The sequence below is a fragment of the Eubalaena glacialis genome, chromosome 5, assembly GCF_028564815.1.
Source record: "Eubalaena glacialis isolate mEubGla1 chromosome 5, mEubGla1.1.hap2.+ XY, whole genome shotgun sequence".
In the NCBI taxonomy this organism is placed as follows: domain Eukaryota; kingdom Metazoa; phylum Chordata; class Mammalia; order Artiodactyla; family Balaenidae; genus Eubalaena; species Eubalaena glacialis.
The window spans coordinates 73,714,560-73,737,298 of NC_083720.1; the positions used below are offsets into that span (position 1 = coordinate 73,714,560).

The following is a 22,739-nucleotide window of genomic DNA, read 5'->3' on the forward strand; positions in this document are numbered from 1 at the left end:
TTCCTTAAGGAGTTAATGGGAACAATATCCGTTCCCTCAATTTTTGCATGTAAGTGACAGCTTGTCTGCTCTTTTTATATTTGAAAGTCATTAGCTAGATATGAAATCTTTGGCTCACATTTTCTTTCCTTGAGTATCTTAAATATATGACTCCATTTTTGTCAGGAATAAGAATTGTTTCCATTACAATCATTTGGTCTTTTTATCTGGATGTCCAAAGGTTGTTTTCTTCTCCTTCAAAGTTCAGTAATTTATGAGAATATGTCTTAGTGTTTGTCATTCTGAGTTGATTTCCCCAGATATGTGGTGTGTTATTTTAATTTGAAATTGCAGAGTTTTAAAAATTTTAGGCAAGTTCTTTAGAATTATAGTTTTTTTTATTGTGTTCTTTTGCTTTGGCTTTCTTTTTTTGTGGGGACTCTTCTCGTACACATGTTGGGTGTTCTTTGCCTTTCTTCTGTGTTTGTTGCCTTCTCTTGAATCCTTTTCATCTTTCTTCATTTCTTCTTGTTCTATAAAAGTTTATTTTCATTGTTTATTTCTTTTAAAGCGTAAGATACTGTATATGGTGACTCTTGTGTTCCTTCTGTCTTAGACTTCATTTTGAAATGATTTATTTTATGTCTGATTCTTTTCTGTGTTCCACCACCTCCCTTTTGAGTGTTTTTTCATTCTGATTTATGTTCTTTCATATCTTGTAATTTTCATCTTTTTGTGCGTGTGCATGGTGGACATATTTGGCAAGGTTTCACCATTAGTAGAAATATTATTCTATTCCTTATTCTCTCTATTTTTTTATTTAATAACTTTATATGGGATTTTGCCTTACTCTTTTTCTATTGCTCATTTTTCTGTGAAATTGGTTTTTCTAAACGTTTAGAAAGGGAGTTTTAAGATTTTCTAATTTATGGCTCTAGTGCTCCCTCTTCTTTTGTTTTAGGAAACTGTTCAAAAATATGGCTGTTTATTTTCTGAGATTTCTTGCTTTTACTCCCCTCCCCTGTTTTAAAATTCATCCTTTTAAAGTGTATAAATCAGTGTTTTTTAGTACAGTTGACCCTTGAACAACACGGGTTTGAACTGTATGGGTTCATTTATACACGGATTTTTTTCACTAAGTATGTGCTACAGTACTACACAATCTGTGGTTGGTTGAATCCACAGATGCAGAACCATGCATGTAGAGGGCCAACTGCAAAGTTATATGTGGATTTTCCACTGTGCAGAGGGTCAGCACCCCTAACCCCCTGAATTGCTCAAAGGTCAACTGTATATTCACAGAGTTGAGCAACTGTTAACCACTGTCTGATTTTAGAGATTATCATCACCCCATAAGAAACACCATGCCCATTAACAGTCACTCCCATTCCCCACTCCTTCCAGTCACTGGCAACCACTAATCTTTCTGACTCTGGATTTGCCTGTGCTGAACATTTCATATCAGTGGAATCATACAATATGTGATCTTTGCAACTGGCTCTTTCAAACAAATTTTGTTTATCCATTCATCAGTTGGTGGACATTTCAGTTGTTTCCACTTTGTACCTGTTGTAAATAATGCTGCTAATGCTGCAAATGTTTGCTGGTAGCTTATTCTTATCTATCAGTCTTTTTGTATGTATGGAAGAAAAGCTAGCGAAACCTGTTCCCAGGGGTTTCTTCTGCCTCTTATGTTTAATAAATATTCTCTTGATAAATATATGCTTACAAAAATAATGGTAAGTACTGTACCCTAATGAAAGAAGAAATCAAGGGGTTCTATGTCTTGTTATTTTTTTATGATTACTTGTCAGCCATTACAAATTTAATGTGCCTTGGTGTTGTATCTTATAAAACCTGCATAGGATAGTAGCCCCACAAATAAACTTTCTGAGTCTAGTTGAAAATTAAAATGGTGAAAAAGACATTTTAATGATTACTCCCAGGGGTGTTTCTCTTTTGGTATTACCGAGAGGTAAAGAACACCAATCTGGGAATCAGGAGACCTGAATTCAAGTCCTGACTTTCCTGTTTATTTGCTCAATTGATTTCTGTGGTTGTGGCAATTTTCCTTCTCTGTAAAGTGGAAGCGTTGTAATAGTTACTAGTATCTCTTTTAACAAGGTTTTTTTTTTTTTTGGGGTGCGTTGGGTCTTTGTTACTGCGCGTGGGCTTTCTCTAGTTGTGGTGAGCAGGGGCTGCTCTTCGTTGTGGTGCGCAAGTTTCTCATTGTGGTGGCTTCTCTTGTTGCGGAGCACAGGCTCTAGGCACGCAGGCTTCAGTAGTTGCAGCACGCGGGCCCTAGAGCACACGGGTTTCAGTAGTTGCTGCTCGTGGGCTCAGTAGTTGCGGCACGCAAGCTCTAGAACACGCGGGCTTCAGTAGTTGTGGTGCTCAGGCTCAGTAGTTGTGGCTTGCAGGCTCTAGAGCACACGGGTTTCAGTAGTTGCTGCTCATGGGCTCAGTAGTTGCAGCACGCGGACCCTAGAGCACACAGGTTTCAGTAGTTGCTGCTCATGGGCTCAGTAGTTGTGGCACATGGGCTCTAGAGCGCAGGCTCAGTAGTTGTGGCACACGAACTTAGCTGCTCCGCGGCATGTGGGATCTTCCCGGATCAGGGCTCGAACCTGTGTTCCCTGCATTGGCTGGCGGATTCTTAACCACTGTGCCACCAGGGAAGTCATAACAAGGATTCTTTAACTCTGTAATGAGAGAATCATATTTACTTCATCTCTGTGGTCTTTAATAACCAGAAATTATTTTAAAGTCCTTATTATGTCAGTAACCTGTTGCCATCATATATGGTGCATAGACCATTGAGTGACTGGAATGATATACCTATAAAGTAAGGGATAGTTGACAAGGAAGTATTTTTGTCTTTATTTTTTAAATAATTGAATGGCATATGTATTTTGCTCCCCATCAGTCATGGTAGCCAGTGTTTGGCAATGTGTGTATTTTTATTGCAAACTGTGCATTTATTGGATATTTACATATTTTTAAAAAGTATACAATTAATGTAATTTGTAGTTTGGTTGACACATGACTGTGAAGACAACCATTTGAAGTGTCTGGTTTTTATATTGCAAGATAGTGTTTAATATTGAGATATATTATTTGTAAAACATTTTGTATTCAGTGAGTATCAAGCTAAAAACAGTATACAGTTTACTCAATTTCTCCATTTTAGAGTTAAGTGCCTGCTGAATTATACAAGCCTTAATTAGAAAATAAACTTACCATTTTTATTAAATGCTTATTGAAAGACAAAGATGAATATTCAAAAAATAAGAATCCTCATATCACCCACCATTCCATTTTAGAGATGACTTAGACACCACAGTTAACATTCTTAGTCATATCTCAGTTTTATAAATAGAATTCTAATTCTTGCTTGGAGCAGATAACATCCTTCATTTTGTGCCTTGATTCAAGTGTAATTCTTGGTATCCACAATGAGTAAAGAGAAACTATAGCCTGCTGTCATAATTAATTTGGGTAATGGAGCCTAATTTACTTAATCCCTGTATTTTAGTTAATTTATAGGACAGCTTAGGAGACTGTCCTGAGTGGCATTGTTGAGTATCTTTCCAGATAACTGAGCTGCAACAGGCTGAAAAGCACCATATTCCTTAGATAAGGGAGGCATGGATATGATACGCCTTACAAATCCTATAATATTTTACATTTTACCAACAGTTTACTTACACATTGCTCATTTGATCTTTGCAGCTAACCTGTGGTATTTGCCGAGATTTGTTTTATTAGATTTACAGCTATATATCTATTTTCTCTTTTTTGGGGTGCAGTGCAAATGGTATTGCATTTAAAATTTTTATTTCCATGCATTTATTGCCAGCGTATAGAAATACAATCGATTTTTGTATGTTAATCTTCCATCCTGTGACTTTCCTGAACTCAAAATTTCTGGAAGGTTTTTTTTGTTTTGTTCTTTTGTTTTTAGATTCCTTGGGATTTTCTGTGTAAACAATCGTGGAGAAAGTTTCTTTCTTTCTTTCTAATCTATATGTCCGTTATTTCCTTTTCTTGTTTATTGGACTGGCTAGAACTTCCAGCATGTGTTACATAAGAGTGGTGAGAGCCTATATCCTTGCCTTGTTCCTGATCTTAGAGGGGAAGCATTCAGTCTTTCATCATTAAATATAATGTTAGCTGTAGATTTTTTGTAGGTGCTCTTTATCAAGTTGAAGTTCCTATTCCCTGTTTTTCTGAAAATTTTGTCATGAATATGTGTTGAATTTTGTCAGACACTTTTTTTACATCAATAGATAGGCTCATGTGATTTTTCTTCTTTAGCCTGTTATTGTGGTAGATTACATGGATTGATTTTCAAATATTGAACCAACTTTGCATCCTGGAATAAACCCCACTCAATCATGGTATATAATTTTTTTTTATGTCACTGAGTTCTGTTTGCTAATATTTTGTTAAGGAGGTTTATGTCTATTTTCCTGACAGATATTGGTCTGTAGGTTTCTTTTTTGACACTATCTTTTTCTGTTTTTGGTACTGCTGGTGATACTACTTTCATAAAATGAATTGTGATGTGTTCCCTCCTCTTCTGTTTTCTGATAGAGAGTATATAGAATTGGTGTTAATTCTTCTTTAAGCCTTTGGTAGAATTTTCCAGCAAAACCATCTGGGCCTGGAGGTTTCTCTTTCAGAGGGTTTTGAATTATGAAATCAGTTTCCTTAATAATTATATGGCCATTCAGTTTATCTGTTATATACAAGATGAGTCGTGCTAGTTTGTGCATTTTGAAGAATTGGTTCATTTCATCTAAATTGTCAAATTAATGTGTGTAGGATTGTTCTTAGCACTCCCTTATGATCCTTTTGATGTCTTCAGGGTCTGCAGTGATATCCCATTTCATTACTGATATTGGTAATTTGTGTTTTCTCTCCTTTTTATTTTGTCAGGCTTGTCAATTTTATTGTCCTCTTGAAAGAAATCTTTATTTCTTTGATTTTTCTCTGTATTTCTTTATTCAATCTCATTGATTTCTGCTCTTTATTATCTTCTTCTGCTTGCTTTGAGTTTATTTCACTCTACTTTCTCTAGCTCTTTGAAGTAGGAACGTAGATTACTGATTTAAGACTTTTCTTTTTCCTAATTATGACCCACAAACTTTGATATTTTGTATTTTAATTTTTATTCAGTTCCATGTATTATAAAATTTCTATCAAGAAGTATATCATTTAGTTTTCAAGTGATTTTTTTCATCTTTTTGTTACCTTTTAGTTATTGATTTCTAGTTTGATTGTATTATGGTCAGAGAAAGTACTCTTTGTAATTGCAGTTTTTAAAAAATTGTTGTAATTTACTTGATGGCCCAGGGCATAGTCTATCTTGGCTTATATTCTGTGGACACTTGAAAAGAATGTGTATTCAGCTGTTGTTTAGTGGACTGTTCTATAAATGTCAGTTAGATTCTGTGGTTGGTGGTGGTGATGTTGAGTTCTTACATGTTCTATCAGTTGTTAAGAGGGGGGTGTTTAGGTCTCCAACTGTTGTGGATTTGTCTATTTCTCCTTTCAGTTCTGTAAGTTTATCCTTCACATTTTTATAGCTCTGTTTAGTACATAAACATTTAGGATTGTTTTGTCTTCTTGATAATTTGACCCTGCTTTCATTATGTATTATCCCTCTTTGTCCCTGATAATTTTCTTTTTCATTATCTGATGTTAATATAACCATCATGCTTTCCTTTTGTGTTATTTGCTTGATATATTTTTTCCATCCCTTAACTTTCAACCTCCCTATATTTTTATATTTGAAGTGAGTTTCTTAAAGACAGCATAAAGTTAGGTTATGTTTTAAATGCATTTCTACCAAATCTCTGTCTTAATAATTGGTGTAGATGGACCATTTACATTTCATGTAATTATTGATATGCTTAAGTCTGCCATTTTATTTGTTGTTTTTTGTTTTTTCTACTTTTCATTTCTCTATTTTCTTTTTCCTGCATTCCTGTGGGTTATTTGAACATTCTTTAGAATTCCATTTTGACTTATATATAGTGTTTTTGAGTCCATGTGTTTGCATATGTAGTGGTTGCATTACATTACATTATGTATACATAACATCATATATACATATCACAGTCTGTTGATGTTATCATTTTATCAGTTCAAATATGTAAACCTTACCTTTTTTCATGTACCTTCACCCTCACCCCATTTATAATTGTCTTAAATATTTCCTTTAAATAATATTTCCAACAACATCAGTGTTATAATTTTTTCTTCAACCTGCACATATAATTTTGAAAACTCGAGGAGAGGGAAAGCCTATGTGTCTGCCCATATTTTTGCTTACCTTGTTCTTTCTTCTTTTCTGATATTCCAAGTTTCCATGTTTTTATCATTTTCTTTCTGTTTATAGAATTTGTTTAGCTAGGGATTTTTTGTGGGGGGGGCAGTCTGCCGGCCACAAATTGTCTTTGTTTTCTTTTGTCTGAGAATGTCTTGATTTTCCCTTAGTTCTTCTAGGATATTTTCTCTGAGTATAGGATTCTGGGTTGACATTTCTTTCAACTCTTGAAAAATATTTGCTACTTTTCTCCTGGCCTCTGAGGGCTATGATGAGAAATCCACTGTTGTTACAATTCGTTTTCCCCTATAGGTTAGGTGTTATTTCTCTCTCTGATTTCAAGGTTTTTTCTTGTGTTTCGTTTTCAGAAGTTTATAACTATGATGTGTCTTGGCATGGATTGCTTTGGATTTACCTAGTTTAGTGTTCTCCTAGTTTTTTGAATCTGCAGGTTTATGTCCTTTGACAAATACGGGAAGTTTTCGTATATGGGAAGTCATTATTTCTCACGGTACTTTTTGTCCTCTCTTTCTCCTTTCCTCCCAGTACTCCAGTGACATGAAAATGTGGGTCTTTTCTTGTAGTCCCACAGGTCCCCAGAAATTCTGTTCATTTTTTTCTTTTTTTTATTGAAGTAGTTGATTTACAGTGTTTTGTTAATTTCTACTGTACAGCAGAGTGATTCAGTTATACACATACATATATATACACATTCTTTTAAAAATTCTTTTTCATTATGGTTTATCACAGGATATTGAATGTAGTTCCTCGTGTTATACAGTAGGACCTTGTTGTTTATCCATTCTAGATATAATGGTTTGCATCTGCTAATCCCAAACTCCCAATCCATCCCTCCCCTACTGCCCTCTCCCTTGGCAACCACAAGTCTTTTCTCTATGTCTGTGAGTCTGTTAATGTTTTGTAAATAGGTTCATTTGTGTCATGTTTTAGATTCCACATATAAGTGATATCGTATGGTATTTGTCTTTCTCTTTCTGACTTACTTCACTTAGTATGATAATCTCTAAGTCCATCCATGTTGCTGAAAATGGCATTATTTCATTCTTTTTTACAGCTGAGTAGTATTCCATTGTATATATTTAACACATCTTGTTTATCCATTCATCTGTTGATGGACATTTAGGTTGTTTCCATGTCTCGGCTATTGTGAATAGTGCTGCTGTGAATATAGGGGTGCATGTATCTTTTTGAATTGTAGTTTTGTCCAGATATATGCCCAGGAGTGGGATTGCTGGATCATATGCTAGATATATTTTTAGTTTTTTGAGGAACCTCCATACTGTTTTCCATAGTGGCTGCACCAACTTACATTCCCACAAATACTGTAGGAGGGTTCCCTTTTCTCTACACCCTCTCCAGCACTTGTTATTTGTGAACTCTTTAATGATGGCCATTCTGACCAGTGTGAGGTGGTACCTCATTGTAGTTTTGATTTGCATTTCTCTAATAATTAGCAATGTTGAGTTTCATTTCATGTGCCTATTGGCCATCTGTATGTCTTCTTTGGAGAAATGTCTATTTAGGTCTTCTGCCCATTTTTCTATTGGGTTGTTTGTTTTTGTTGTTGAGCTGTATGAGCTGTTTGTATAGTTTGGAAATTAAGCCCTTGTCAGTCACATCATTTGCAAATATTTTCTCCCATTCTGTAGGTTGTCTTTTTGTTTTGTTTATGGTTTCCTTTGCTGTACAAAAGCTTGTAAATTTGATTAGGTCCTATTTGTTTATTTTCACTTTTATTTCTATTTCATTGGGAGACTTTTTTTTGTTTGTTTGTTTTTAAGTCTATTTTCTCTATGTTCAGATTGGGTAATTTCTTTTGTTCTATCTTCCAGTTCACTGGGGTTCCCCCAGCCCCCATTCTGCTACTGAGCTCATCCACTGAGTTTTTTATTTTGGTTAATGCATTCTTAAGTTTTAAAATTTACATTTGATTCCCGTTTCTCTGTGTCTTCTATTTATTTGCTGAGACTTTGTATTTTTGCATATTTCAAGTGTTTGGAATTACTCATTCAAGAAATTTTATGATAGCTACTTTATTTTTTGTTAAATATCTTTATTGGAGTATAATTGCTTTACAATGTTGTGTTAGTTTCTGCTGTACAACAACGTGAATCAGCTACAGGTATACATGTATCCCCATATCCCCTCCCTCTTGAGCCTCCCCTCCACCCTCCCTATCCCACCCCTCTAGGTCGTCACAGAGCATCGAGCTGATCTCCCTGTGCTATGCAGCAGCTTCCCACTAGCCACCCATTTTACATTTGGTAGTGTATATTTGTCAGTGCTACTCTCTCACTTCGTCCCAGCTTCCCCTCCTCTCCCTGTGTTCTCAAGTCTGTTCTCTACATCTGTGTCTTTATTACTGCCCTGCCACTAGGTTCTTCAGTACCGTTTTTTTAGATTCCTTATATGTGATCGCTACTTTAAAATCTTTGTCAAGTAATTCTAATGTCTCTGTCATCTTGGTGTTCACATCTCTTGATTGTATTTCTTTATTTAGTTTAAGATCTTCCTGGTTCTTGGTATGGTAAATTGTTGTTTTGGTTTTTTTTTAATTGACATCTGGACATTTTCAGATTATGAGAGTCTAGATCTTATTTAAACCTACCCTTTTATGAAAGTGTATGTCTTTCTCTGACACCACTCAGGCATTTGGTGGATGAGGGGCGGGGGATTTCATTACTGCTATGGGAATAGACGCCCAGGTTCCCCACTCAGTTCCTTTTGACACCCAAGGGGGAGGGACCGACTGGGTGGAGGTAGAAATTTTGGCTCCCCATATGGTCTTCACTGAAACTGATGAGGGTGGTCTTACTACCAGTGAGCAATCATCAAAGTCCTGACTCTCCACTAGTCCTCCTCTGACACCAACCCAAGAGGAGGGAAAAGAGCACCTCATTACTTCCTTCTCTCTTACCTCCCTGGATAAGGTGTTTGTAGGCCTTGTTCAGTCTCAAAAGGATAGAAGTCCAGGCTCCCCACTAGCCTTTGTTGGCATGGGTGAAAGTAGTGCCACAGTTTTTTCTGTGGTGTTTGGCTGGAGCAGAGCACTTATTATCTAAAAGTTTTCTTTCCTAGTCCTTTGGCTAGAGAGAGCAGATTTTTTTTTGGTCTGTCATACCCAAAGGCCTTTTTGGGTTGCTGCCTTCTTCAGCTTTAATCTGGGATATATGAGGCAAAAGAAAATCCTGGGAACTCATTACCATGTCATCCCTCAGGTCTCAAGGTTCCTGGGTAGTGTTTCTTCTTCTCTCCATGTTTCAGTCTTATGTCTGTTTTATATACAGTGTCCACGGTTTTAAATTATACTTACTATAAGAAATAGTAAGAGAAATAGGGAAAAGTTCATCTATTCCATTTTCCCAAGTGGAAGTCTGAGATTCACATTCTTAAAAAATTTCAGGAGACATCCATTTCCCTGGCATAACTATTAATAGTTAAAATGGTGGTCAGAAGTTTTTCCAGAGGAAAAGGCTTTCACAAAGCCTATTTTCAAGATGAGATTTGGTGAGACATTCCAAACATTATAGATATATTCCAGTATTTATAAAGCTGTTATGTAGAAATGAAGCACTCTCAGGGACTTCCCTGGTGGCGCAGCAGTTAAGACTCTGTGCTCCCAATGCAGGGGGCCCGGGTTCGATCCCTGGTCAGGGAACTAGATCCCACATGCGTGCGGCAACTAAGAGTTCGCATGCCACAACTAAGGAGCCAGCGAGCCGCAACTAAGGAGCCAGCAAGCCGCAACTAAGACCCGGCGCAACCAAATAAATAAATATTATTAAAAAAAAAAAAAGAAAGAAAGAAATGAAATACTCTCAGCCTCATCAAGATGATCTGCCTAATTTCACCATAGCCTCTACATCAGTCCCCATAAGAAAGAAGCCTAGGATTCCTTGGTCGTCTCTCATCTACCAGATTGTCATTCACAATGTCTTAGTGAATCTCTTAACCTGACCTCATTTCTGTCTATCCCCAGCTCTCCAGACTTTTCCAAAATACTCCTTGAAACTCAGTGATCCTCCTCTGAACTTTACTGTTCTTGCCTCCTATCTGAAACCTGCATCCCCACCAAAACAAAATCCCAGTCAAAAGGCTGCCAGTATGGTAAAAAAAACTAGGACTGAAGGTGGCTTTTCTGGAGTTGGTACTGGAAGAAGCAGGTCTAGGCACTACCCTTAGATAGTGGCTAGAGGATAACTTAGGCATAGAGTCTCAGTTATCCAGTGAGCTTCCAAGAAGACAGTGAAACAACTTGGGCAGAGACAAAGGTGGGACTGTAGGGAATGGAATTGAGAAAACACTTTCATAGTCACCTATAGAAAGGGGAAGATGGATTATGTAAGATAAAAAAAAAAAAAAACTTCTGTGAAGATCATGGAATTTGCAATTCAGGGTACTTGGGTCCTGTGGACATCTTGTCTTCAGTTTTCTACCAGAAGAGACTGTAACAGTTTGTTGGATATAATTGATTCAAGATATAATTGGTTCATAATTATTCTCAATTATGGTCCTACTTTAGAGCCCCTTATGGAGTTTTTTGGGGTTTTTTTTTTTTTTTTTTTTTGGCCGCACCCTGCAGCATCCGGAACTTCCCCAACCAGGGATTGAACCTGCATCCACTGCAGTGGAAGCCTGGGGAAGCACGGAGTCTTAACCACTAGACCACAAGGGAAGTCCGGGAGTTTTTTTTTTTTAATCAGCTTTACTCAGGTGGAATTTTAAATGCACAATTTTAATTACAAGAGTGTAGATTCATGCAGCCAGCCCAGTAAAGTCATCGAACATTTACATCATCCCCCAAAGTTTTTTTTGTACTTCCTCCCAGTCAGTTCTCCCAGCCTCAGGCAAATATCTGATTTGTGCTTAGTTACCATAAGTTAGATTTGCCTAATTTTTGAGAATCATCCTTGTTGTATCAGCAGTTTTCTCCTCTTTGTTGCTGAGTGGTATTCTGTTATATGGATATACCACAATTTGTTTACCTATTCACCTGATGGACATTTGAGCTGTGTCCAGTTGAATGGAGTGTTCTATAAATGTCAGGTTAGCTTGATTGATGGTGTTGGTCATGTCTTTGTCCTTTCTGATTTTCTACCTATTTGTTTCGTCTATTATTAAGGAGTGTTGAAATATCTAACTAATTCTGGACTTTTTTAGTTCCTTTCAGTTATGTCTGTTTCATGTGTTTTGTATATTTGTTTTCGGGTATACATAGTTAGTATTCTTATGTCCTCTTGCTGAATCGACCCCTTTAACTTTATGAACTCTATCTCTGATGGTAATTGCTTTCTGATATTATTATAAACACTCCATCTTTTTCATAATCGGTTTTGTATGAGGTGACTTTTTCTATCCTTTTACTTTTAACCTGTGTCTTTATATCTAAAATGTGTTTCTTTTAGATAGCATGTTGCTCTTGCTTTTTTGTCCATACTGGCAATATTTACCTTTTAATTGGAGTGATCACGATTCACATTTAATGCAGTTATCAATATGGTTGGTTTAAAATCTGTCTCACAACTTGTTTTCTCTTTGTCTCTTCAGATTTTTGTTCCTTTTCTCCTCTGCTTTCAGTCTTGCAATATCTGAGTACTTTTTATATATTGCATTTTATTTTCACGGTTGGCTTACTTTCTCTTTTTTTTTTTTTTTTTGCTTTTTATTAAGTGGTTGCTTTAGAGTGTGCAGTGTACATATTTAACTTATTACAGTTATCTTCAAGTAATATACCACTTCACTTATAGTGTAAGAACCTCAGAACAGTATATTTCCATTCCTTCCCATTCTTTGTGCCACATTTATCATTTACTTTTACTCTCTTTATATATATTATATTAAATCGCAGAGAATGTTTTCATTAGTTTTATTTTACAGTTATCTTTTAGTGAAATTAAAAATGATTTATTAAAGATCTTTTATGTTTCCCAAAATATTTACCATTCCTGGCTCTGTTTATTGCTTTATGCAGATCAGGGTTACCATTTGGTATCATTTTCCTTCCACCGGAAGAACTTCCTTTAGCATTTCTATTAGTGAAAGACTTGCTGGCAACAAATTTTCTCATATTTTGTTTGTCTTTAAAAGTCTTTACTTTGATGTTAGTTTTGAATGATAATTTTGCTGGATATAGAACTCTAGATCGAAGTCTGAGGTATTTTATCTTTGTTCCTCTGTTTAAACATTTTAAAAAAATTTATTATTCACTTTTAGAAATTTGATGATGTTGTTCCTTGGTATGGTGTTCCCTTTGTTTGTCCTGCTCGGGTTTTTTTTGTTTGTTTGTTTTTTAAACTACTTAGATACATGAGTTTATAGTTTTCATCAAATTTGGAAAATTTTCAGCCATTCTTCAAATCTTTTCTGTCCCACTTATAACCCCCTTCATCTGGGACTCCAGTTGCATGTATTAGACCACATGATTTTGACCTGTAGATCATTGAGGCTTTATCATTTCTTTTTAGAGTCTTTTTCATTTCTTTTTTGAGTCTTTTTATTTTCTGTATGCTTTAGTTTAGATAATTCTTATTGTTATGTCTTCAGGTACCTCTTCTTCTGCAACATCTAAATTGTTATTAATTCCCATCCAGTGAACTTAGCACTTGGAATATATTATAAGTTTTTCATCTTTAAAAGTTCTATTGGGAATTCCCTGGTGGTCCAGTGGTTAGGACTCTGTGCTTCCACTGCAGGGGGCCCAGGTTCGATCCCTGTTCGGGGAACTAAGATCCTGCAAGCTTCAGGGCATAGCTAATAATAATAACAATAATAATAGAAAAAATGTTTTTTTTTAAAGTTCTATCTAGCTCTTTTAAAAATCTTTTATTTCTCACCTCATATTTATATATATTTTTTTATATCCTTAAGCATATGTGTAATAGTTCTTTTTAAAGTCCTTGCCTGGTAATTCAGTCATTCCTGTGACTTCTTAATCTGTTTCTCTTGACTAATTTTTATTCTAGTTTTGGTTATCATTTTACTATTTCTTTATATGTCTACTAATATTTTATTGGTTAGTGGACATTGTGAAGTTTTATGTTCTGTGCTGGATTTTGTTGCCTTCTTTTAAATCATGTAGACTTTGTTGTGGTAAACAGGTAAGATTTTTATGGGTTAGTTTAATCCTTTATAGCAGGAATCAGCAAACGTTTTCTTAAAGGGCCCGATAGTAAATATTTTAGGATTGTGAGTGATATGGTCTCTGTTGTAAGTTTTCAGCTACTCTTGTAGCTGGAAAGCAGCCATAGACAATATAGAAACACATGAGTGTTGCCATATTCTACTAAAATTTTTTTTAAAAAAGCATTTTACTTTCCCATGGTGGTAGCTTGCTGACCCCTGCTTTAGTGGCTTGTTTTTAAGTTTTGTTTGAGTGGATTTGGGGTAGCTTTATTCTAGAACTAGTTTATTCCTTTTGGAGTGTCCCCTGATTGCCCTGGATGTTTGACAAGGATTCTCTACTCTAATTGGTTGAAACTCAGATGTTTCCTAGTCCTGTATGAGCTTTGGAAACTGTTCAGTTTACAGTGCTCCAGGCCTCCTTTGCCCAGTGTCATGGAGCTTCACTTGGTGCATTCACAGCTCAATATTCCAGCAAAGGTTCAAGCAGACCTCTAAGCTGAGTTATAGAGGTCTTCTGGAGCATCTCCCTCCGCTAAGGTAATCTGCCCCTCAGTTTCCAAGTTTAGTCTTCTCAAGTCAGCAAGATAACTTTGATCTGCTCTGAATCCTCCTCCTCACTCTATAATCCAACCCCCCCCCAAAAAAAGCCAGGGTGCCAGTAGAGCTCACCACATTTATTTTCCCTCTTTCAGGGATTACAGTCCTGTACTGCCGTTGTCCAATATTTGAAAACTGTTCTTATGTATCTTAACTGGGTAAGCCCTGTCCTATTTTTGTCAACATGGTTGGAAGTGCCTATGGTGGTTTTAAAATAAATATCTTGATTTCCATTCCAGACTAGATTCTCTAGGGGTGGTGCCTGGGCTCCCCCCACAGACACCTTTTTTTAAAGTTTCTTGGGATTCTGACACACAGTCAGACTTTCCTCTACTCATATCCTTGGCAAACTAATGGAGGTTGAGAGAGAATACGGTGACTCTGATTCATTTCTCCCCTGCACTCTCCTCCCTTCCTCTCCCCCCTCCCATTCACTCTGAACCTCACCCCAGAGTTCTTTGCTAGATAAAGCATGTTAAGGTAATATTTTTTTATTTATATTGTATATAGCCATTCATGGGCATTTGAAGAAACCTTCCAGAGATGATTTATCCAAATAGAATAAACAGGAAAGGATGAATGTCCCCCAGGACATCTGAACTTAAAATGCTAAGGGACCACTACAAGAATAAAATTTATTTGAAGTCTTATTTTGACTTAAAAATTAATGCAAATTGTACATTTAATTCTTTCATATATCATTATTTGTTTCAACATGTATTTTAAATAACCACTTAGTAGAATTGACATTCCAGCAAAATGTACCATCTTTATTCTGTGACTTCGTATACCTCTTGATATGCCCCTAACTAGATTTATAACTTCCCTACTTGGTGAAGCACAACAATAGAAGCAGGTTTAGTTTCTAAATTATAAGTTACACTATGGATGATGCAGGACTTGGAGGTACACTCTCCAGATACTTGATACATGTTTACATGAATGTTTCTTTGAGGGGAAAGTGTGTTTCAAATTCTAGTCAGCTGTCTAGTAGTCAGCATTTTTTTCACCTCTAGAATATGGCTCAGGTTGGTTGCCACAGTTAAACAGAATGCTACAGTGCCTTTTCTGGTATTGTAGATTCCTAGCTGACCTAGTTAAAACACTGTTGTCAAGGATAGTTGCAATCCTCTGAGTAAGGACTTGGTTACTTAAGAGCTACCAGTGATGGATCGATCGATCTATCTATCTATGTATCTATCTGTTTCCCTAGAAATATTCTTTATTCCTTGCATTTCTGTAGAGTGAGTTTTCATGAATACAGATGTACTGCTGCCCTGTCATAAAGCAGTGGTTTCACTTGCACTTGGTTTCCACTGAAAACATTGATTTTTCTTTGCCATTCTACAGTACCTTCTCCAGGCAAATTCCGCTCCCCTGCAGCACCATCTCCTTTGGCTCTCCGGCAGCCAGTAAAAGCATTTAGTAACCATGGCTCTGGTTCTCCTGGTAGCCAAGAAACAACACAACTCATGCAAACCACCTCCTCACCTGGGCCTCCCATGGTTCAGAACACAGTCCCAGCAAATCCTCCCAGCAATATCAACAGCACTACTCTAACCAGACCTGCAGGGACAACTGTGATGAGAAGTGGCTTGCCCAGACCCAGTGCCCCTTCTGCTGGGGGTATACCAGTGCCTCGCAGCAAACTTGCACAGCCTGTTCGCAGGTAAGTGGCAAATGCCCTGCTTTGACCTTCTTGAGCATAGGGAAATGGGTAGACTGGAATTATCCTCATCTCTGCATTTGATAGTGAAGATCAAGAGTCCTAGTGGGTTCCCACTAGCATCTTAGTACAATTTGAATAAAACATTACTTTCCTTGCTTAAGAAATTCTCACTTGGGACATTGGGGTATTATATCACTTTGGTTCAGGTTAAATTTACCCAGATGCCTAACATGATTAAGCATCTTGGTGAACTTCTAGAAAAAATTGTTAGAACCACTTCATTTGGATGTGGTATTTGTTCATTTTGAATATAATGATATTCAATAAAGATACTAAAAGCATAATAGAACCTAGAATGAGATTTAAGATAAAACTTCTAGCCATCAGGTCTGAGTATATAATCCAGGAGGGTGGTTTTCAAACCTCGCTACAATTCAGAATCTTCTGTGGAATTTATGTAAATATAGAGGCCTAAGTTTTACCCACAGAGAGTAGATCTGGTATGAAGCCCAAAATCTGTAGGTATGCTGTTTTTAAATTTGTTTGTTTAATCTTCAGGTGATTTCTGAGCCAGCCAGGTTCGGAACCATGTATCTGTAGTCTTCATCTACCTTTCAGGAATGTGCTTACCACTATCAGTAAACTTAGGTGTCAAATATAATTAAACTTGAAATATTTATTTGCATGAAAAAAGTGCTTTTGTGCTGTAAGCATTGAAACTGAATTACCCATACTTCTTTTATTCTAAGATAGCATATTACATTTCTGAATTCAATAGAGTGTAAGCTTTTTGCTACGTACAATGCTAAATAACATATCTGTACCTTATTTAGTTTTTACAATAGCATTAAACATGTAGGTACTGTTATTATGCCTATTTTTCAGAGGAGAATATTAAAATTTAATGAGGTTAAGTAATCTGCCTAAGACTTCAGCTAGTAAGACCTTCAGTTCCAAGTATGTCTGACTTCAGAGTCCTTTTAAGCACTATCCCGTTCTGCCTCTCTCGTGATGGTGACACTACGCCTCTAATATCACATTCATCAATTTGCCCCTCAAATAAATAAGTAAGTAAGAAGCTTGGTGATCCATTCGGTTGGAAAAGACAAGACAATCTTTTCTCTTACTCAAGTGGCTATGTTAACAAAAAAAAGGTTAGTGCAGTCACCTGATGCCCAGTGAAACTTGAAAGTTGTGGACATGTTGAGTGTGGGATGGTTGCGCTAATAGCTGTTTAGAGCTTTGATCTCAGCAGTGCCCTAGAACATTGGATCGTGATGCCATCTGCAAAGTAATTAATATATATGGAAGATAAAATGGTAATGTTCCATAAAACCTTGCAAATCACTTTATAAATTGCTTTATTTCAGATCCTTGCCAGCTCCTAAAACCTACAGTAGCATGAAAGATGACAGTTGGAAAGATGGCTGTTATTGACCAGCAAAGACAAGAATGCAGAGTCCACAGCTTCATGGATACCCCTTCACCAGGCTAAAAGACAACTTTTATATGCAGACTGTTCAGATAAGACTCTTGGGATTTATAAAATCCCAGCCCTCTCTGTCTTAATTAGCACAAACTGACAGAGATGATCAAGCAGCACTTTAATGACATTTAACATCAGATGTGTTTGGTAATCATACAATCACTCTCCATGGAATCACTTTTAGTTTTGTTTAATAGAAACTAGGTTGATTTTTTAATATTTGACGGAGACCAATATCTGGGCAAAAAACTAATGGATGCCAAAGAGAACTGCCCATTTGTAAATGAGAGAGTACCTTTGTGCACAAGAAAATGGTGAGTTCAAGCTATCCAAAACTTCACATTCAACCTAATTTACTGTATAAATAGTATCAATAAATATTTGTGTTAATGAGAACTAATATTCTGACTACTTATCTAAAATGTTTCACTAGTGTTTCACTAGTTCTCCAGGAAACTAGATTGAGATGGCAAGGGGGCAGGGTGGGAAGAAACCTGGGCTAGAGATTTAAAACATGATACCTAAATTTGGAAGAATCCTATAAGTTATTTTTGCAGATTCATTAGAAAAATTATTTTGTTTAATCTTAAGTTTTGGGTGTAGCTCACGTATCACCACCACCAGATAGTGTTACAGCATGCATCCATCATGTTGCATTGACACATCAGACTTTTGTGTGTTTGTTTTGATTGCCAAAAGGGCTTAATATCAGTTGTACAATCTTTCTAAACTTTATAGCTCCTGGCTCAGGAAAGATAGCCTTTGCTATTGAAGCCACCTTCTTTCACATGCTGTCATCTGTTACAGAACTAAGAGTTCTTGTTTTTATTAGCAGGTTTCCATGATGGGAAAGAGCAAGTAGTATGTGTGTTTATTATTGATATAAATAACACCACCTCAGTGCTTACAACCTGGAACAAAACCATACAATAAGAGGGGGGGAGGGAAATCTATGCACTTACCTTACAAAATCTCTGGTAATGACAGTTGTATTGTTACTATTAATTGACACAATAGCCTATTATGTGGTGGGAAATTATAGCCTGCTGAATCCTACTTAAGTCGATCCACTTTAAACTAACTGTTTCAAAACATCCTTTGAAAATACTGCCCCTTTTAGATTCTGCCTGACATCAATTTTTTGCATTTTTGGTAACAAATGAAACCTACTACATATGACTGTAACCTGTTAAACACTTGCTCTATGATGGCCCTTAATGTATATCTTGGAAATCACTTATTTTGGTTTTATTCGACTATTACCAGACTAAAACTTCCTTCTTCAGCAGGCTTCTCATTTTTCATGGTGAGGTCTGTTTTTAAGTATTTATTTGAACAGCTCTAAAATATTGGCAGCTGGGTCACTAAAGGATTTTAGATATTTGAACATAAGTTCATTTCCTGTTAGTCAAACACATTCTGTAAGTTGGCAAAAGAAATTGAGAGAGAAATGGGAAGCTTATATTCAGGATAGCACTGAGGTTGATAGGTTGAGAGAATGATAAAACTTTTAAAACCAAGACCCCTGTTCTGCCATGACGGACCCCATGGTAGACTTTATTAGCTTGACCAGTAGGGAGTCATTCAGTTAGCACAAACAGCTGGAGATTCAAAATGCCAGTGCTAATGTATTTTGGTGTATCATGCAAGGAAGAAATTTTATCCTTGGATTTGAGGGTGATGGGGATGGGTCAGGAAAGGATGGCGCCAGAATTCCACATGATGATGAACTTAAAAATGTTGCTTTTCAGAGGAAGATAAAGCATCTGTTTCGGGTAGAGGGGTATCGCGTGTAAAAATCTAAGTAAGTAAAAGAAAGAACTAGCCACTGTCTCTTTTTGAAACCACATATACACAAAAGAAAATAGGTCTCAGTTTTCAGTGCAACACTGGAAAAAAAAAATGCTGCAATCTACTAATGAAAAGGAATTTTAACCCTATTACAAAGCACCCGTTACATTTTTAAGTTAGATTATCAGTTTCAAAAGGAATATTCAGGTTATTTAACTTTGTTTTTAAATGGCTGCATCAGAAAAAAAATGTCTATTTTTTTTTAATTAAAATATTTCATCACTTGTTAAAAACATATTTGGATCTGAGTTGGGTAAAGTATTATTTTACCTGCTGTTGTACTACCACAGACTATTGGCTTTTAGTTTCCTAAAGAGAAAAATTGCCTATTTACTAGAAAGCCTTTGTGTATTGCCAATTTTTCTGTTTGGGAAAAATCTAAGGATTCACTGTGGCTAGTCTTACAGATGAAGTGTGGATTTGATAAACTAGTGCCTATGATTTTAACTTATGTTTGATATATAGTAGTAAGGGTTTTATGAATGTTGATTATTTTTTTGTGCCAACAGCGCAGAATTGTCACTTATATGTAAGCAGAAATCTGTGAGCTCTGCTTCCAAAGTTATTTAATTTTCTCAGTGTTTGAATGTTATTTTTTGTAAGTGTGTTAATAAAAGTGTAAAGAATTGGAAAAAATATAAATATTCTTAACTCAAGCATTTGCTGGATCATTTTTCTACAAAACTTGTTTGTATAATATAAAACACTCTCTGAAGGGTTGGCTTTTTTTGGTTTTCATACCCTGGAAATCACATTTTGTAATACTGGGGACCATTCATAATTGTCAGATACTTTTAAAAATTATTATCTCAGTACGTCACTTTTATAAAAAAGTTTTTCTGAAAGGAAATTAGATACATGTGTCCCCAGATGTTTGTATAACTCTAGAATGATCTAGACTATGTATATTTAACTTTTTATTGAATGTACAGGCGTCCATTTTTGACGTTATGCATGGTCCTTTTAGATCACATGAAGTTTGATTTGCAAAAACATTTCTATAGCCGAACTTGTATGTGTGGTTGCCTCCTTAATAAACAACCTGACCATAATGTTTATTATTAAATTTATATTTGTTTTTTTAAGTGTTTTATTAATTTCTGGATATGGTAAGATCTGCCCCCCCTTCCCACCAGTTGCCTACAATTGGTAATAATAAATAGCTCAGTTGATTTTTTAAAAACACAAACCCAAATCATATTGCCCTTCCAGACTTGATCTCTGTGAGGTTGGAATGTATCATGTTGTATTCTCTCTGCCCTAGTTATTTCATATGTGGATTATTTGGGGGTAAAATTTGTAGTTTACTCAAAATTGCTATTTTCCTGGAACTTTTTAACTTGCTGTGAATTGATATCTAGTTAGAAAAAGGTAGCATACGTAAAACAAGCAAAAAACTATTATATAAGAGTATCCAGGAGGGAAAATTACATTTTCAAACCAAATATGAATATTTGTTTAGTTGATCATGTGCATCTTTCTCTTATGGATAAACAGAAAAAATCAAGAATCGTACACTGTTTTATTAGTTCCCCGCATCCCTTTTGGAAGTTTTTACCATCCTCCATGTTAAAATTAGTCTCACTAATGAGTCATAAGAAATGACACCTTCCTGCTTGAATTTTCTCCCAAGCCAACCTAAAAACTTTTAAGAACCATTTAAAATTAAATGCCATTATACTTGTAAATTAATGAATGAAAAGTTTACTTAAACTTGTTATATACCCTGTGTAACAGGAAAATGTATATGGTGGTTCTTGTGAATTATTTGCTGTATCAAAGTTTAGCTTTGAATTACAAAATAGAATAAGAATAAATGATAGTGAAACTAACTTGGAGGGAGGTAGTGAACAGCATGTTCACATGAGCATGAAGCCGAAGTTAGCAACCACTAACATATTTGAATGATCTAAATAAAAGTCTGAGTAGATTAAATGGCCCTCTGGTTACTAGTATGAAAATGGAACAGATTTCACTCATGGACCTTAGCTAATACAACTCAGTTAAAACTATTAACTGCATGCTAATTTCACACCAATTCTTTACACTGGATAACTTTAATGTTTTCTCTTTAAAAAGAAGGGGGAAAAAGCTTTATTTCTTCTGATTTTAAAAATAATAGACGCATTACTTTTTTACTTAACTGAAAATACTAAGAAATATAAAAGGGGAAATGATCCCACATTTCACCTTGGGATCCTGCAATCCCACCTTCCAGAAATAAATATTTAAGTGCTGACCTTAACATGGTTATAAAATGCAGGTATCTCCCGCATTTCAAAGGTTCATTGTATGCCACTTTGCTTTTATGAAAGACCTATTAGTAGCTGTTTTCACTAACCAAAAGAAATCTGAAGAGTATTTTTGCTTTTATGAAAAAAGGGGAAAGCAAAAATAGCATTCAGTGTTTATTTTGCAGGGAGCAGTGCGCCCCACACTGTGAAGCTCCTTCATCAGGAACTACTCAGCATCTCAGCATCAAGCCACCATAGCTTGGAACTGTGTGAGCATCTGTGCTTTATCTTGATTTATTTTGTATACACAAAATAAATTAGTAAGTAAGTAAGATGTGTCCTCAGATAATTGCTTCTTCACTTTATGCCATTTCAGCTTAGGAAAGGTTTCATAGAAATGCTTCTACTTTCAGTAGCCGGGGAAAACTGTATTAAGTGGAAGGGTAAGAAGTCTAATGTTTAAGATGAGAAAATACTTTTCACTTACAATGCTGACATGAGTTTGCTTTTGAACAGAGGTGTATATTAACTGCCTACTGAAAGCATGACACATTTCTCAATTCCTGATTGTAGATATTCCTTGATTAAAAAAATATATATTGTTTGTATCTTTATAACATCAATTGGTTTCTGTTATGAAAAATTATTTTAGGAAGGTAGAGAAACAGTAAATTATAAAGAAGAAAAAGCACTAATTCCATAGGTAATCACCCACTTAAATTTAAGGATATTGTCTTTTTTCCCCCTAATGAAATTGTGATTATATTCATGATTGACATTGTAACTTTTTCTTAACTCTGAGATCACTGAGGACTGCCATCATTTAGAGTGGTTCTGCTGGGGGAGAAATAAGTTCCAGAAAGAGTATACAAATATTCCAAAACTTTACCAAATTTATATTCTCGTGTTCTTTATATAGTATCTTTTATTGACACTTGAGCTCCCCCCCACCCCCACCCCAGTCTACCAAGCCATGAATTGACAGTATTGGTTGAGTACAACTCCAGTTTCAAAACAAAATACCTCTGAAGAAATAGGCACAACCAAATAAAGAATCAAGATAGTCTAGATTAGAGTTCTCAGACTTTAGAATCACCTGACAGACTGCTAAAATGCAGATTTCTGTACCCTACCCCAAGCATTCCTGTTTAAAAATAGAACCCTGGTCCCAAGAACAAAACTTCTAGGAATAGGATTCCCCAGCACAGGTCAGGTGCCCATTACTAGGCTAATTGACTATGGCAGGTGATTGGGGTTAAGTAAAAACCACGTAGCTCTTGTGAAAACCATATGGAGAGAATGAGGGAAGACCATTTTCCCTGAAAGTGGTGCTATCCCCACTAAGTAGGCCTAGTCTTGAGCAAACAAAACAGTAGGTACTTACACAAATGTCTCAGTGTATATCGTATAGAATGGTTATTTCATGTCAGTGGTCATGTTTTCCTG

General features: G+C 35.9%; 1 protein-coding gene across 5 annotated transcripts in view; it reads left to right on the forward strand.

Annotated features, from left to right (window-relative positions):
• Nucleotides 1-21,567, forward strand: part of SLAIN2 (SLAIN motif family member 2) — an 80,101-nt gene extending 58,534 nt beyond the window's left edge. For 3 of the 5 annotated variants that reach the window (XM_061192240.1, XM_061192241.1, XM_061192243.1), the window contains 2 exons: nucleotides 15,404-15,722; nucleotides 17,093-19,931. In XM_061192240.1, coding sequence (XP_061048223.1) covers nucleotides 15,404-15,722; nucleotides 17,093-17,159 — 386 coding nt within the window. In that variant the 3' untranslated portion in view covers nucleotides 17,160-19,931. Of the gene's footprint in view, nucleotides 1-15,403; nucleotides 15,723-17,092; nucleotides 19,933-21,478 lie in introns of those variants that run through there. The other 2 variants (XR_009701095.1, XM_061192244.1) reach the window with 2 other exon arrangements.
• Nucleotides 21,568-22,739: the final 1,172 nt, after the last annotated feature.